At 37.7% G+C, this 13,290-nt stretch overlaps 1 protein-coding gene across 1 annotated transcript; it reads right to left on the bottom strand.

Annotated features, from left to right (window-relative positions):
- Positions 1-164: 164 nt before the first annotated feature.
- On the bottom strand, positions 165-11,338 carry LOC107813406 (argininosuccinate lyase, chloroplastic-like). The gene is made up of 7 exons (XM_075232713.1): positions 10,930-11,338; positions 9,629-9,892; positions 9,270-9,386; positions 8,294-8,442; positions 1,576-1,867; positions 1,214-1,378; positions 165-678 (listed from the first exon to the last, which is right to left on the bottom strand). The coding sequence occupies exons 1-7, from the start codon at positions 11,281-11,283 to the stop codon at positions 421-423; spliced, it is 1,599 nt and encodes a 532-aa protein (XP_075088814.1). The 5' UTR covers positions 11,284-11,338; the 3' UTR covers positions 165-420.
- Between the last annotated feature and the right edge of the window lie 1,952 nt (positions 11,339-13,290).

Below are 13,290 nucleotides of genomic sequence, written 5' to 3'. Positions count from 1 at the left end.
TGAAGCAACATAACACCTAGTTTTTGTGCATGTTAAAAACAAGTTCTGGATAATCAATGTTCGTAACATATCTCAAGGGAAGTTAGACTGATTTCTAGTAATCTGATAAATTTTGTAGTTTTGACTTCTTGCTATCTGATACTATAGATATCCATGGTGAAGTATTGTAAAAAAATCTGATTTCCAATAATTTATATCTCATACGGTAATAAAATTCTACTTTCTTTTTATATCTCTACTGATTTCCAATAATTCAATATTCTTTTTGCTTGCTCTCAATTACTAGTATTTCAAGTGAAAGATAATCACATAAATACATCTCTAGTGAGATTACAAAATTCTGTTAGGGAAACAGTAGCTATGATCGCTCTTCGACCAAGGCCTCCAAAATTCTTACAAGCTGCGACGAGCTCTCCAAAATTAACTCTCTCTGCTGATATTAAGCTTATCAATCCAGTAATCAAGCTGACCAGCAACGCATTCTGAACCAGTGGAGCCATATGATCTGAATTTCTTTATTGAATTTTCAACCCCCAGAAACTCGTAGACATCCTTGTCAAATACCGGACTTAGACTGTTCAACTCGTCAAGGCTAAGGTCTTGAAGCTCGCAGTTTCTGGAAACACACAAAGCGACAGACCTCCCAACTATGTCATGAGAAGTTCTGAAAGGTATTCCCTGCAGGAAAAATCCCAACTTCATCATCATTAAGAGAGAAAAGCTAAGCTGAAGGATTTCTTATTCTACAAATAATTAACTGCTGCAACAAACTAGGAAAGAACCAACTAGTTCTACCAAGTGACGAGTTTATTAGTCAACCCAGAGGTATGTACTAATTTGTAAATCCACGAGGGGAACAAAATGCCAAGGCTACTCTTAGTTGGAAAAGGAAGGCCTATGTTTGATGCACAATTTGTAAAAGACGTTCTGGATACTAGAGGATGCTGAAAGGGGACTCCAAATGAAAACCTCGTATTCCATTATCTGAACTGAAGCCTCAATTTGAGTAAAGCCAAAAGATATTGATTCATTAGGAAAAATTTGGCAAAAGTTTCCTTCTGTCATGGGCTAAAAGCCACTTCAGCATAAGAACTACTTCCTTTACAATTGTCATCTATCTCCTGACAGGACTGTAGTTTTAGAAAGCCACTAATAATGATAGATCAAAGTAACAAGGGAAAACGTAGAAGTCAAGGATCCAAAAATCACTTGCCTTTTTCACAAGGTAATCAGCTAGTGTAGTGGCATCAAGATGACCAGCCGGTAGAGCCTTTTGTATTCTCTCTCGGTTAAAGGCAACATTCTGTGCAAACTCTGCTGAGACCTCGAGCATCCCAACTATTGTCTTGACACTGTCAAATACGGGCTCCTTATCTTCCTATTTAACATAAAACGAGGAAAAATAACTAAAAGTGAGAATTATGCAAACACAGAAAATATTGTCAAGATGTATATACATATGTGCATTCAGAGGGGAGACGTGGTGTAACAGGAACTTCCTAAGAAGTGAAACTGCTAACGGGATTTTTTCTGACCATCTATCGTTGGTGCAGAGTTTCCAGGAAAGCACTTTACCTGCAAATCCCGGTTGTACGCATGAGGAAGTCCCTTGCACAACACAAGAAGTGTAACTAAGTCCCCTATGACTCTAGCAGATTTTCCACGAACAAGCTCCATTGGGTCTGGGTTCTTCTTTTGAGGCATTATACTGCTTCCAGTGGAAACAGAATCACTAGGGGTCAAGAAGCCAAATTCTTCAGATGCCCATAATACCCATTCTTCGCCCAGGCGAGAGAGATGGACGGCAGTGATGGAATTAGCAGAAAGAAGCTCCAGCACAAAATCTCGATCTGAAACTGCATCAATGCTATTGCACATAAACATTGTCACCATAATTGAAAAATCCAGATGTCAATAGCAAGAAAGAAATTAATGTGATTGCAGATTAATCTAACACACAAAGTAATGGTAAGAAATAGAGAGGAAGATAGATGATGATATTCTTTTTTTTTTTTTTTTTGAATTGGTAACTATTGTATATATTAAAAACATCAGTACATAGGTTGCACTGAAAACCAAATTTACATGGAGAGGATTAGTAGATGTTCTAATTCGAGACCTAGCAAGATCCTACTATGTCTATGATTGTCAATGTATCTTCTATGTAAATCTGTTTGCACCAAAAACAAAAAAGAAGAATACAATTGAGTTTGATCTTCTGCACTGGATTGCTTCTATCTTCAAAACATCTAGCGTTCCTTTCCCTCCAAACTGTCCACCAGATACAAGCCGGGACAGTCCTCCATCTATCTCTACTAGTTGCTTCAGCTCCAGCTTCTTCCCAGCTATAAAGGACATCTTTAAGCCTGTATGGCATTGACCATGAAATACCCCTAAGACTAATATAGATTTTCCATAGTTGGTCTGTAATCTTGCAATGTAGAAACAAATGTGTGACAGTTTCAGCATTTTCCCCGCACAGAAAACATCTTGAGCACAGAGAAATTCCCCTTTTTATGAGATTATCCTGGGTTAATACCGCCTCCTTTGCTAGTAGCCAAGTGATGCAAGCTACCTTGTATGGAATCTTTGTTTTCCATATATGTTTCCAAGGCCATGGGTCCACCTGTTGATTATTATGATTCAAAATCTTATATGCATCCTTCACCCGGTAAACCCCTCTGTTGTGCCTCTTCCACCAAAGTGAATCAAAACCTTCCTGTAATCCTTTAAATGCTTCCAGCTCTTTGTAAAGGTCAGCTAATCTTGTTATCTCCCGCCATTGTGAGTGTCTTCCATTTAACTAAATGAAAGACCTTTTTCTCCTTATTACCTTGCCAAAGGAATGATCTTCGAAGTTTGTCCAATCTCTGTAAAATGCCTGCTGGAATTGGGAACAAAGACATCATATAAGTAGGAAGTGAGTCTAATACTGAGTTGATTAGAACTAGTCTGCCCCCCAATGATAGGTATTGTGATTTCCATCTTGACAGCTTCTTCTCACACTTTTCTATGACTGAATTCCAGATTTCTTTTGATTTGGATCTTGCACCAAGAGGCATCCCAAGGTAAACAGTTGGTAGGGACCCAACTTCTCCTCCCAATATCTGTGTCAGTTGCTCCATGTTGTTAACTTCATTAATGGGAAAAATATTGCTCTTTCTCCAGTTGATGTGTAATCCTGAGACTCCCTCAAATAAGACCAAAATGATTCTTAGGAATCGAAGTTGGTCCTTTTCGGCATCACAGAAGACTAGAGTATTATCAGCATATTGGAGATGTGTGATCTCTAGATTGTTTGTCCCACTCCTGTTTACCTCAAAACCTTTAACTCATCCACTGACTTTAGCCGTTTTGATCATGTTGTTCAATCCTTCCATGGCTATAATGAATAGAAAGGGAGATAAAGGATCACCTTATCTTAGACCTCTGTGTGAATGGAAAAAACCTTTAGGAGATCCATTTATGAGAATGGAGAATTTTACGGTAGATATGCAAAATTTCATCCATCTATTCCATTTCTGCCCAAAACTCATTAGTTCTAACATTCTAAGTAGGAAGCTTCAATTTACATGATCATAGGCCTTCTCAATATCTAATTTGCATAAGATTCCAGGTTCCTTCTTTTTGATTTTTGAATCCACAGCTTCGTTGGCAATCAACACTGCATCTATTATTTGTCTTCCTTTGATGAAAGCCATTTGTTGAACATCGACAATTTTCCCTACCACCCTCTTAAGTCTTTCGGTTAAGACTTTTGAGAGCAATTTGTAGAAGCTCCCTATCAGATTGATCGGTCTGAAATCTCTCAATTCTTTCGCACTTGTCTTCTTTGGAATCAAAGCTATATATGTTGCACTGAAGCTTTTCTCAAACATCTCCTGAGAATGGAAGTTGTTGAAGGCCGCCATGATGTCTTCCTTCAAAATGTCCCAGCACTTTCTTGAAAAACCCATTGTGTATCCATCTGGACCTGGGGCCTTGTCACTTACACACATCTTCAGACAGGTCAAAACTTCTTGTTCCTCAAAGTTACTCTGTAAAAACTCCCTTTCTGATTCAGAAATTCTTGGGCTATTTTCGAAATTGACCGTTGGTCTCCACTCTTCAGGCTCTTTGTATAACTCCTTGTAGAATTCAGTTATCTCAATCTCTATTCTGTCTGGATCCTCGACTACTTCATGTCGAATCATTAGTTGATCAATATTGTTGTTTCTATTGTGTGCATTTGCAGTGCGATGGAAAAATTTTGTATTCCTGTCCCCTTCTTTGAGCCACAGAGCTCTTGATTTTTGTCTCCATACAATTTCTTCATTCTTGAGTTGTTCCTCAATCTCCATTAGAGTAGCTGCTTTCTTCACTGATTCCTCCTCTGTCAGCGCTCTTAGTTGTTGTATTGTCTCAAAACCTGCTAGTTGACTTAGCAATTTTGTTTTTTGCAGTCCCAAATTACCTTCATAAACTCTGCTCCATTCTTTTAGCTTGCCCTTAAGAGCTTTTAACTTGCAAGCTAAAATGTAATCTGGTCTTCCTGAGAATTCAAAAGATGTCCACCAGTCTCTAATTCTGTCATCAAAACCTTCCACATTCAGCCACCAATTTTCAAACTTAAAGTATGATTTAGCTTGTTCCCACGCACCACAGTATAGAGCCACAGGTGAATGGTCCGAAATCAACCTTTGTTGGATAGTTTGCTTGATGTTTCTGAAGCTTTCATCCCATTCTTCTGAAATGAGAAATCTATCAATTCTTGAAGCGGCTGTATGATTGTCCCCTTTGAACCAAGTATAGTAGCCTCCTTCAAGTCGTAGATCTATCAACTCCATATCTTCTATAAAATCCGAGAATTCCACCATCGCTTTGGACCTCCTTGAACATTCCCGTTTTTCAGAAGGGTACCTTGTAACGTTAAAATCGCCACAAACCGCCCAAGGACCTTCCATCAATCCCCTCACTGCACCAATTTCTCTCCATACTATTTTCCTTTCTATTCTACAATTTGGGGCATACACTCCTGTTATGTGACATTGAAAATTCTGTAAAAGAGCCTCGAACTTGCAAGTCAAAGTGTATGCACCAGTCTGTAACACCTCCCTTTCCATACTCTGCAATCCCATAATAACAAACTCCCCCCTCTCGTGCCGCTAGCTTCTAAACTTGCATACCTCACCCATCTACCACCCCATATTTGACTGATTATTTCCTTAATATCCCCCTCCACTTTTGTCTCTTGCATGCATATAATGTCTGCCCTCCAGTTCTGCACTTGACTTTTTATGATCTCCCTTTTCTTCTTGTCGTTTAAACCCCTTACATTCCAGGAAATTACTTTGATTTTCATATTGAAATGATTGATAGATCTCTTCCCCTACTCCTTTTCCCGTCACTCTTGAATTTGACATCAAACGAAGTTAAACATTTTAATTCCAGTGATCCTTTGAATCTTTGTTTCTTCACCTCCAACTCTGTCTCCACCCTTCTAACCTGTCTGCAACTGTAAATTTGCATTAACAACTCCAATGCTTCTTCTTCATGGCCTTGAAAATCTACTCCAAACATTTTCCTCAATTTGATCATATTTTGATGGACCCATAGTGTTGCATCCATGTCTTTATCCATTAATGGATTGTGTTGTTGAACTGCTATAGGATTCACCTCCTCGATTTCTCAATCTTGGATAGAGCTAAAGTGCTTTAGTTGTTCCAAAACACTTCCAACTTGATCTTCCCCCATATTTGTGTTTATGCTCTGCTCCCATGCCTTCTGTTCCAGTCTTGCTATCTTTGCTCCACCTTCTGGCTGACTGCAGCTGTTGAATGTTGCCTTTGGCATACTTTCAAGGTTTTCATTGGGGATTGGATCCCCTGGAGTGGACTCTTTTGCCCCCAGGTAAGAAGGTCCTCCCATTTCCTCAATACAAGGCTTCAGCCTAATATCATCAGAAAACTCACACGAGAGATCACTAAAAATGACTTGTGCAGCCAAGTCGGAGTCATAGGATTTCAGCTCGTTGTTTGTCACTTTACTGCTCTGATTCATCGAACTCGAACCTTGTGTAAGTTGCACACTTGCCTTTCCTTTATCAGTGTTTTGCAATATGGTGCACCCCACTTGATTGTTCAAATATCTCTCTATTTCAAAACATTGTTTGTTTTCTTGCATCTTCAGCTCATATCTTGTTTGTCTTTCAGCCCAGATTGGGATGAAAAATTTGATACAGTCTCTTTCAATCCCAACCTCATTGGGAGTCTTTCTGTCATCACCAACAATTTTAATTCTAGCCCACTTAAGATGATTTTTGAGATCAGTTTCTTCTTCAGTAGCTATCTATCCCCCACAGAGATCTCCTATTTCTTTGAAGATCTTTTGTGACCATAGATGTAAAGGAATCCCCATGGCTCTAATCCAGCATGTTTCCTCGATTTGTGAGTTTGGAATGCATCCAGCAGTATGACTCCACCATTCCAGATGAAGCTTGAACTTTTTCCAACTCCATTCTCCTTGCATAATCTGCTCCGCCATGAATCTGTTTGGAAATTCAAAAAGAAACATGTTGCCTGTCATTTCATACATGTTTACTCCATATGCTTTGTTCCATGACGCACTAGCCCATCGCCTTATGTCTGCTAAAGTGGGTCTCTCATTGATTTCTTTCCCAAAAAACCCGACAATGCATCTTTTTAGTAAACCAGAATCCTCGCTACCTGTCGGTTCCACAACAGAGATATCTCCATTGTTTATGCTGACCTTTGCCTCTCGAAGGGTATTGGATTGTCATTTACTCTCCTTGATTGCTTTGACATAAGGGTAGTTGTCCACCGTGATTCTAGGTGGGACTGTGGGATTCATTTTGGGGGTCTGATGTATGAATCTTTCTATCTTAGCTGCTATGTCTTTCCAACCTGCATTCAAGGCTAACTCTGGAATTATAATAACAGACCTCCCTTCTCCCTTCAGTGACAGAATGCTCATGTATCTTCCATGAACATTGAATTTCCTGGTACAGAAATGTTCTGTCATATGTTCCTTGCACTTCCATCGCTTCACTAAATTCATTTGATCTTTCGACGCTTCTTTAAATACAAAACAAATCCATTCCATTACCTTTCTGCCCATGGATGAACGTCTCATCATGCTGCGGCTTCTCTCCACCCATTCGAACCATACCTCTTTGTTGGAATTCCATCTGGTGATGTCAAAAGATTTGAATCCTGCGTTGAAATAAATTTGGTTGTCTCCCATATTGTACAACCCAGCTGTTCAGGTTATGGAAATTATAAGAAGTATTTGATGGTCATCACAGTTGAGCTGTTGAGGTAAAAGAAACTGAAATTTGGGCCAAAACAGAAGTTTCCCGCTCCCGCAAAAATAAAAGTCGTCGGAAATCTGAAAAAATTGTAACAATCTGGTCGGAATTAGCAATAAAGGAAGCTGTCCGAAATTTTTTTTTTGAAAAGCTGCCGGAAATTGGCTCACGCGCCCGGCGCGTGGGGGAAAGGTCGCCGGAAAGGGCCTCGCGTGGCGGCGCGTGGAGGCTGCTTCGTCGGAAAAGATTCAGTGGAGTGGTCGGAATTTCGAGGGATGTCTAATGGTGTTCATGGAAAGCTAAAAATTCTTGTACTCAGGCTCCTCGGGGAGTGTGCCTGAGAGCTAAAAAGTAGCTTTCTATTCTTTCTAGGTACGGAATATTAAAGTAGTGCTTTTTATATGATATTCTTTTACTTAGCTGGAAAAAGTGCATAGCAGTGTAATAGTGTAATAGAGTCTGATTATCCATTTTTGACAGCAAGCTGGCTTGTAGCTTAGCTGTGGATACTTATTGGTTACTTGGTGATTGATACAATTTAGTTACCCAAAAAAAAGGGTACTACGTCAAGTCTATTAAACAAAGTCAAAAGACAGAGAGGATTTACAGAGGATAAGAGCAAATATTACAACAGAAGCACGAGACAACACTGTAACATTAAGTGTTTCTTCTTCCAAAAATCCTCATGGAAGCACACTGGGTTTTCCCATTGCTCATTAGTTTACTGACGTCAATTAGCTTGGGACTTTAGCTTATCAGGGCCAAATTCGGTAGGCCACTATCAGTTATATCTTGATTCCCTAAGTATAAAGATTAGTACAGTACAATTCCTTCTCTTTCCCCACCCCCTGCAGCAACCCTTCTGAAGAAAAGGAAAGAGAAAGAAAAGTACGTCTGTAACTACAAAGTAGAGGTTCAATAAAGGTTGCAAGTTCCATTGCTATTAAGCATGTAATTAGATGCAATATATCTATCATACATTAGTACCTGTTCCTCATTGGCGCAGCGAACCCCAATGAATCAGAAGTCATAAACCTATCAATGGGAAGACCAGTGCCAGCTAATGCACATGCACCTAGAGGGCAGAAATTCAGCCTTGCTCTACAATCTAACAAGCGGCCAGCATCACGCTCAAGCTACAAAGAAATCATTCTTCTGTCGTCAGCAATATGTAGGTTTAATATTCTTAAACTCCAGCACAGCTAAATGAAGCTATTGAACAAGCCGGCTCACATGAGATCCAAAGGGAAGAACAACAAAGCAAGTACAGAAAGCAGTGACATATACAATCAGCAAAGTGATATTTCTACCATTTGGCACTCAAAAGGATCTTCTCCTTAGGAGAGGGGAAAAACAAATGTCTTTAAAAATATCCAAAAAAAAAATTAGAAGGAAAAACAGGTAAAAAGAGAGAAAGAAAAGGAAAACAGCTAAAAAACAATGGTTGAAACAGTTTGCACAACATCATCAAGAAACGACCAGACACTTCCTTCACAGAAATTCTAGTCTGCAATTATGTTGAGGGCCTCATTGGAACAAGCAAGTGAGAGGTACACTTGCCAATGGAGGAAAAAGGCCCTCAACAAACAAGTAGGAGAAAATGCTCCACGTGGTACTGTCAATGCAAAATGGATTTTTCTTTTTGAAAGATCTGATACTCTGTCAGCAAGCTAATTCAAAATTTCAAATGGACAGGTTTTAACTATTTCAAAATAAATAGAAGTCTGTGAGGTAAAAAGACAATAAATTGCGAAGGGAAATGGATGTAAATGTTCGTGGTATTGTCTGAGGCTCCACTTGTCACAAGCAAGAATTTAAAAAAAAAAAATCTCTTTTCATGCATAAACAAGAGTTTCAAGTAATCGATCTATCAACACTTCTTCACTTACTCAGGCTTCCTATGATGATAAATGTAGCAAGTATATGACATTATAAATGATAATTGATAGGCAATTCTACTTACCTGTTCAACGTATGCTAAGAGAAGGTGTTGCAACAGAACAGGTTGTGCCCTTTGCAGATGAGTATATCCAGGAACAATAAGACCCTCATTCTGGAGAGCTAGTTTAACCAGTGCCGTCTGCAGGTTATGTTGCAATAAAAACATGAGTGCATAATAACTTTTCAGCACCACACAAACTGTTCAATTTTGCTGCCAATTCACCATTTCTTCCCACAATATGAAGAATCATGAGAATACAAACTCATGGTTGCTGACCATATACAGCATACAAACTCATGGCTATATGTTGAACTTAATAGTGTTCCTATTGGACCTCCAAAAGATAATAATTGACAAAACAGACAAGAAAAACAAATGACCTGAAGATTCCTAATGCGTGAAATGATGCTGTCAATAGCATCACGGCACCACAAGCGAAAGTCAGTAGCAACTTGATCGTTTCTACTCCTGGCAGTATGTAGCTTTTTGGCAGGTTCACCAACTAAATCAGTAAGCGCTGCTTCAATGTTCATATGCACATCCTCTCTATCCGTCCTCCATAAGAATTCACCTGCCTCTATTTGCCTCTCTATCTCTTCAAGACCTTTTAGGATAGTATCTCTATCACTATCACTCATCAATCCCTGCAACATACAAGTAAATTACTAAATTTGCATGCATATTAAGACCCCTTTACCCCTCACTGAAATAAAATAACACAATTAACCAGCTCGTCCACCCCCCAACCGCCAAAGTAAAAACATCTCTCTTTTTTCACTTCTTCACTTGATCCATTATTAGCTCAAACCTTCCCTAAAGAAGGAAAACAAAGGGATAACATACAGATACATAAACTGGTAATTGTAGTACTCAACAGCTAAATTATGGATGTTGTAAAGTAACCCACTTGATTTTCCAACAAATCAATCAACTTGTACAATAAACAGAAATTATTGTCAGCCTCTTCTATCATTTTCTCTTTTAGGATGACGATGGTGATTGCGCCAGTTTGTGCAAATCTCGATTATTCTACCAGATACCTGCTATTCCTCCCACCGGCACAGGTAGCCGATAAGTTTGTCCACCAAGCGTAGGCAGATGTGAATAAAACCACCAAGTGTTCTTTGTTCTCTGCTAGCATTTAAACCCGAGACTTCATGGTTCTCGTCAAACTTCATTGATAGTCTCTTCTACTTTTAGCTCACAACTTCCGCTAAAGGAAGAAAAACATACAAAAACTACGTATTTATAGTACTCAACTGCTGCTCTTTTATGTTTTAAAATAGAAAATGAGAACACAACATCGATAAACCACTTGATTATCCAACAAATTAATCAACTTTAACAAAAAAATTCAATCTCGATAGTATCCATTAAAAGAAAAAAAGAAGAAGAAAATTTAGCCTGTTTTGCGAGCATTGATGAATGAGCTTTACTACCCAAAAATGCTAAAGATTGATTCTTTTATCGTAAATCCAGATAAATTACAAAGTAACACACTTGATTATCCGACAAATTAATCAACTTAAACAATAAAAGAATTAATCTTGGCAATACACATTAAAAGAAAAATATACTATAATTTATGTAACCCACTTGATTATCCAACAAATTTATCAACTTTTACAGTAAAAAAATCAATCTTGGCAATACACATTAAAAGAAAAGTTAAAAATTTAACCTGTTTAGCGAGCATAGAGGCATGAGCTTTACTACCCATAATATCCTGTTTATAAAGAGCCTTATCAAAGGAAATGGACTCAGTGAACTTCTCAACGGCATCTGTAACACTCTCCTCGAAACGGCCGCCCCATAATTTCACCTCCTTTGCAGCCGCCGTAGAGGGTGGTGGAGAGTTGTTCATCTGCTGCGCGGCGCAGGTGAGCAATGCTAGGCGAGCAATGGAGTTAGGGGAAGAGAAGGAGAGGTTTTGGGATTTAGGAAGAATTAGGGCGTGTTTGGTTGGAGAGGAAATGGGGGAGATTGACAAAGAGGAAGAAGAGGAGGCTGGGGAAGAGAGTAACAGTGACTCCATTGATTATCCCCCGGCGGCGCAATTTGACACCAACAAAACTATAACTGCAGTCACAGTCTATATGTATGTATAAATAAGTTGTGTTTTTTATTCCAGGTACAAACAACTTTGAACTAAATACCTTATTACAAGTACAAGAGTAAACATTAAATTTAAGAATAAATTATAAAATTTTACGTTTTTAAAACTATATAAAAAGTACAACCAATCTTAATTTTTCATTATTAAATTTTTTACAAGTGTTATACAGTCTTAATTGAATTAAAACTTTGGCTCCTAAAAAAGGTTAAGAGAGTCCTATAAGTAAGATTTGAGAAGTATATGCTATACATTTCATACTTCAGTTTTATTGTTATGATTCAATTTTCCAAATTAACAATCATTGCTACATGCATTTGTGCTATGCTCCCTCATCCCATGTATCAACAGTTTTTAGTAGGAAAACTTACGCGACTCAAAAACATACATTATATTTATCATTTATAGCTATACATTCAGAAAATTACCATTTGTATTCTTGTATATATCGAATAGAGACTCACTTACATGCATACACTTAGAGATTTTTAAATTTTATAGCAAATCCACATGTAGTGCTGAAACAAGAGATTAATTATTTTGAACTAAAACAAGATAGCATCGAGCTCTCATAGCCCAGTTGGTTAGAGCACCCACTTAGTAAGTGGAGGTCTTGAGTTCGACTCAACGAGAGCATTCTATTTTTCTGTATTTCATCTTGGTTGTATTCATGTGAATAAGATGATAACAATTGAATATTAGCTACGAATGATAATTAGGTAAATTATAATTACTTATGGTAGTTAGGCTCTAAATTGTAGTGTTTTATGAAAATTCCTATTTTTATTATCAATTTTATAATAGGAACCAATCTGATTTTTCTAACCGAAACTGAAGCATAGATATCTATCTATTATTAAAAGGAAAGAAGTCAACCATGAGAATTTGCCATGTGTCGCGTTAAGAAAATGCCATGTGGAAATTTTAGGAAATATTAGTTAAATTAGGTAAAAATAGTTTTTTCTTTAATTTGAATTTCAAAAAAATAAAATACTATTCTGAAACCAACACATAATATAACTCCTTACGCGTCTTTGACCTAATAAATATCAATTTCTATCGTTTTCGCGCTTCAGACCCACGATGCTCTGACATCGCAAACTCAAACTGCTTAGTAAAAACCGTTTTCCTCTTCCCAACAAAAGTCGATCTTTTTTGAACTCCCACTTTATCTGTCAAAATCATGAAACCACTTCATCTTCCTACTCATTTCTTTCAAAAAGACATAGTAATCCACTTTCACGGATTCTTCTCCATGGAGAATCAAACAACCCCCCTCCACATCAAGCAGATACATTAATCAGAAACGGCGCAAAAAAACTTCAATTACCAAAGGTTAGTTCTTTCATCATCATTACTATCTCTTAAAATAATTTTTATGTATTTTTTATTTGCAAGCAAATAACTATTCCACAGGCTCTATAACTTCTTAGACAAAGTGGATTCAACTGCTTTTCTTTTTCAAGCACAATAAAACTTCAAACTAAGTTCAGTTTGCAATTTGACATGGAAGATCAGAAAAAAATTGTAAGAAAAATAAAATAGATTTACGGAAAGTCTTAACTACTTTTTTCTTTTCATCCGATAACAATGGTATGAACTTTTGCCCTCTTTTTTCTTTGTTTGGTTTACATTAAATTTTTCTTCTGTAGTACTTTTTAGATATGTTCTATATTGCCAGGTTATGACAGAAATTATGAACCACAAAAATTTATGTCTAACATTTTCCCAAGCAGAAGGAGGTAGACCGAAACTCTTACCATGTAGGCATATAAGTGCTTTGTAACTGTTGGATATTGGGTTTGGGTCACGGGTCGCCCATATGGACTAACCATACCGATTTAGAGGAGATAAAACCTAAAAGAGGTTACCCAGGGAGTTAAATATAGATAAATAAAAAAACTGTTGCACGTTAAAAACATAATGGGA

The sequence above is a fragment of the Nicotiana tabacum genome, chromosome 16, assembly GCF_000715075.1.
Source record: "Nicotiana tabacum cultivar K326 chromosome 16, ASM71507v2, whole genome shotgun sequence".
Taxonomy (NCBI): Eukaryota; Viridiplantae; Streptophyta; class Magnoliopsida; order Solanales; family Solanaceae; genus Nicotiana; species Nicotiana tabacum.
The sequence above is the reverse complement of the archived record's forward strand: the minus strand, read 5'-3'. Positions and strand labels throughout refer to the sequence as shown.

Bases quoted from the DNA above. Each gene is read 5' to 3' on its own strand.
- LOC107813406 (XM_075232713.1), bottom strand. From the start codon at position 11,283: ATGGAGTCACTGTTACTCTCTTCCCCAGCCTCCTCTTCTTCCTCTTTG. The intron at 9,893-10,929 runs GTTAAATTTTTA...TGTATGTTGCAG, and splicing joins CCTCTATGCTCGCTAAACAG to GGATTGATGAGTGATAGTGA. The intron at 9,387-9,628 runs GTCATTTGTTTT...CATAACCTGCAG, and splicing joins CACGCATTAGGAATCTTCAG to ACGGCACTGGTTAAACTAGC.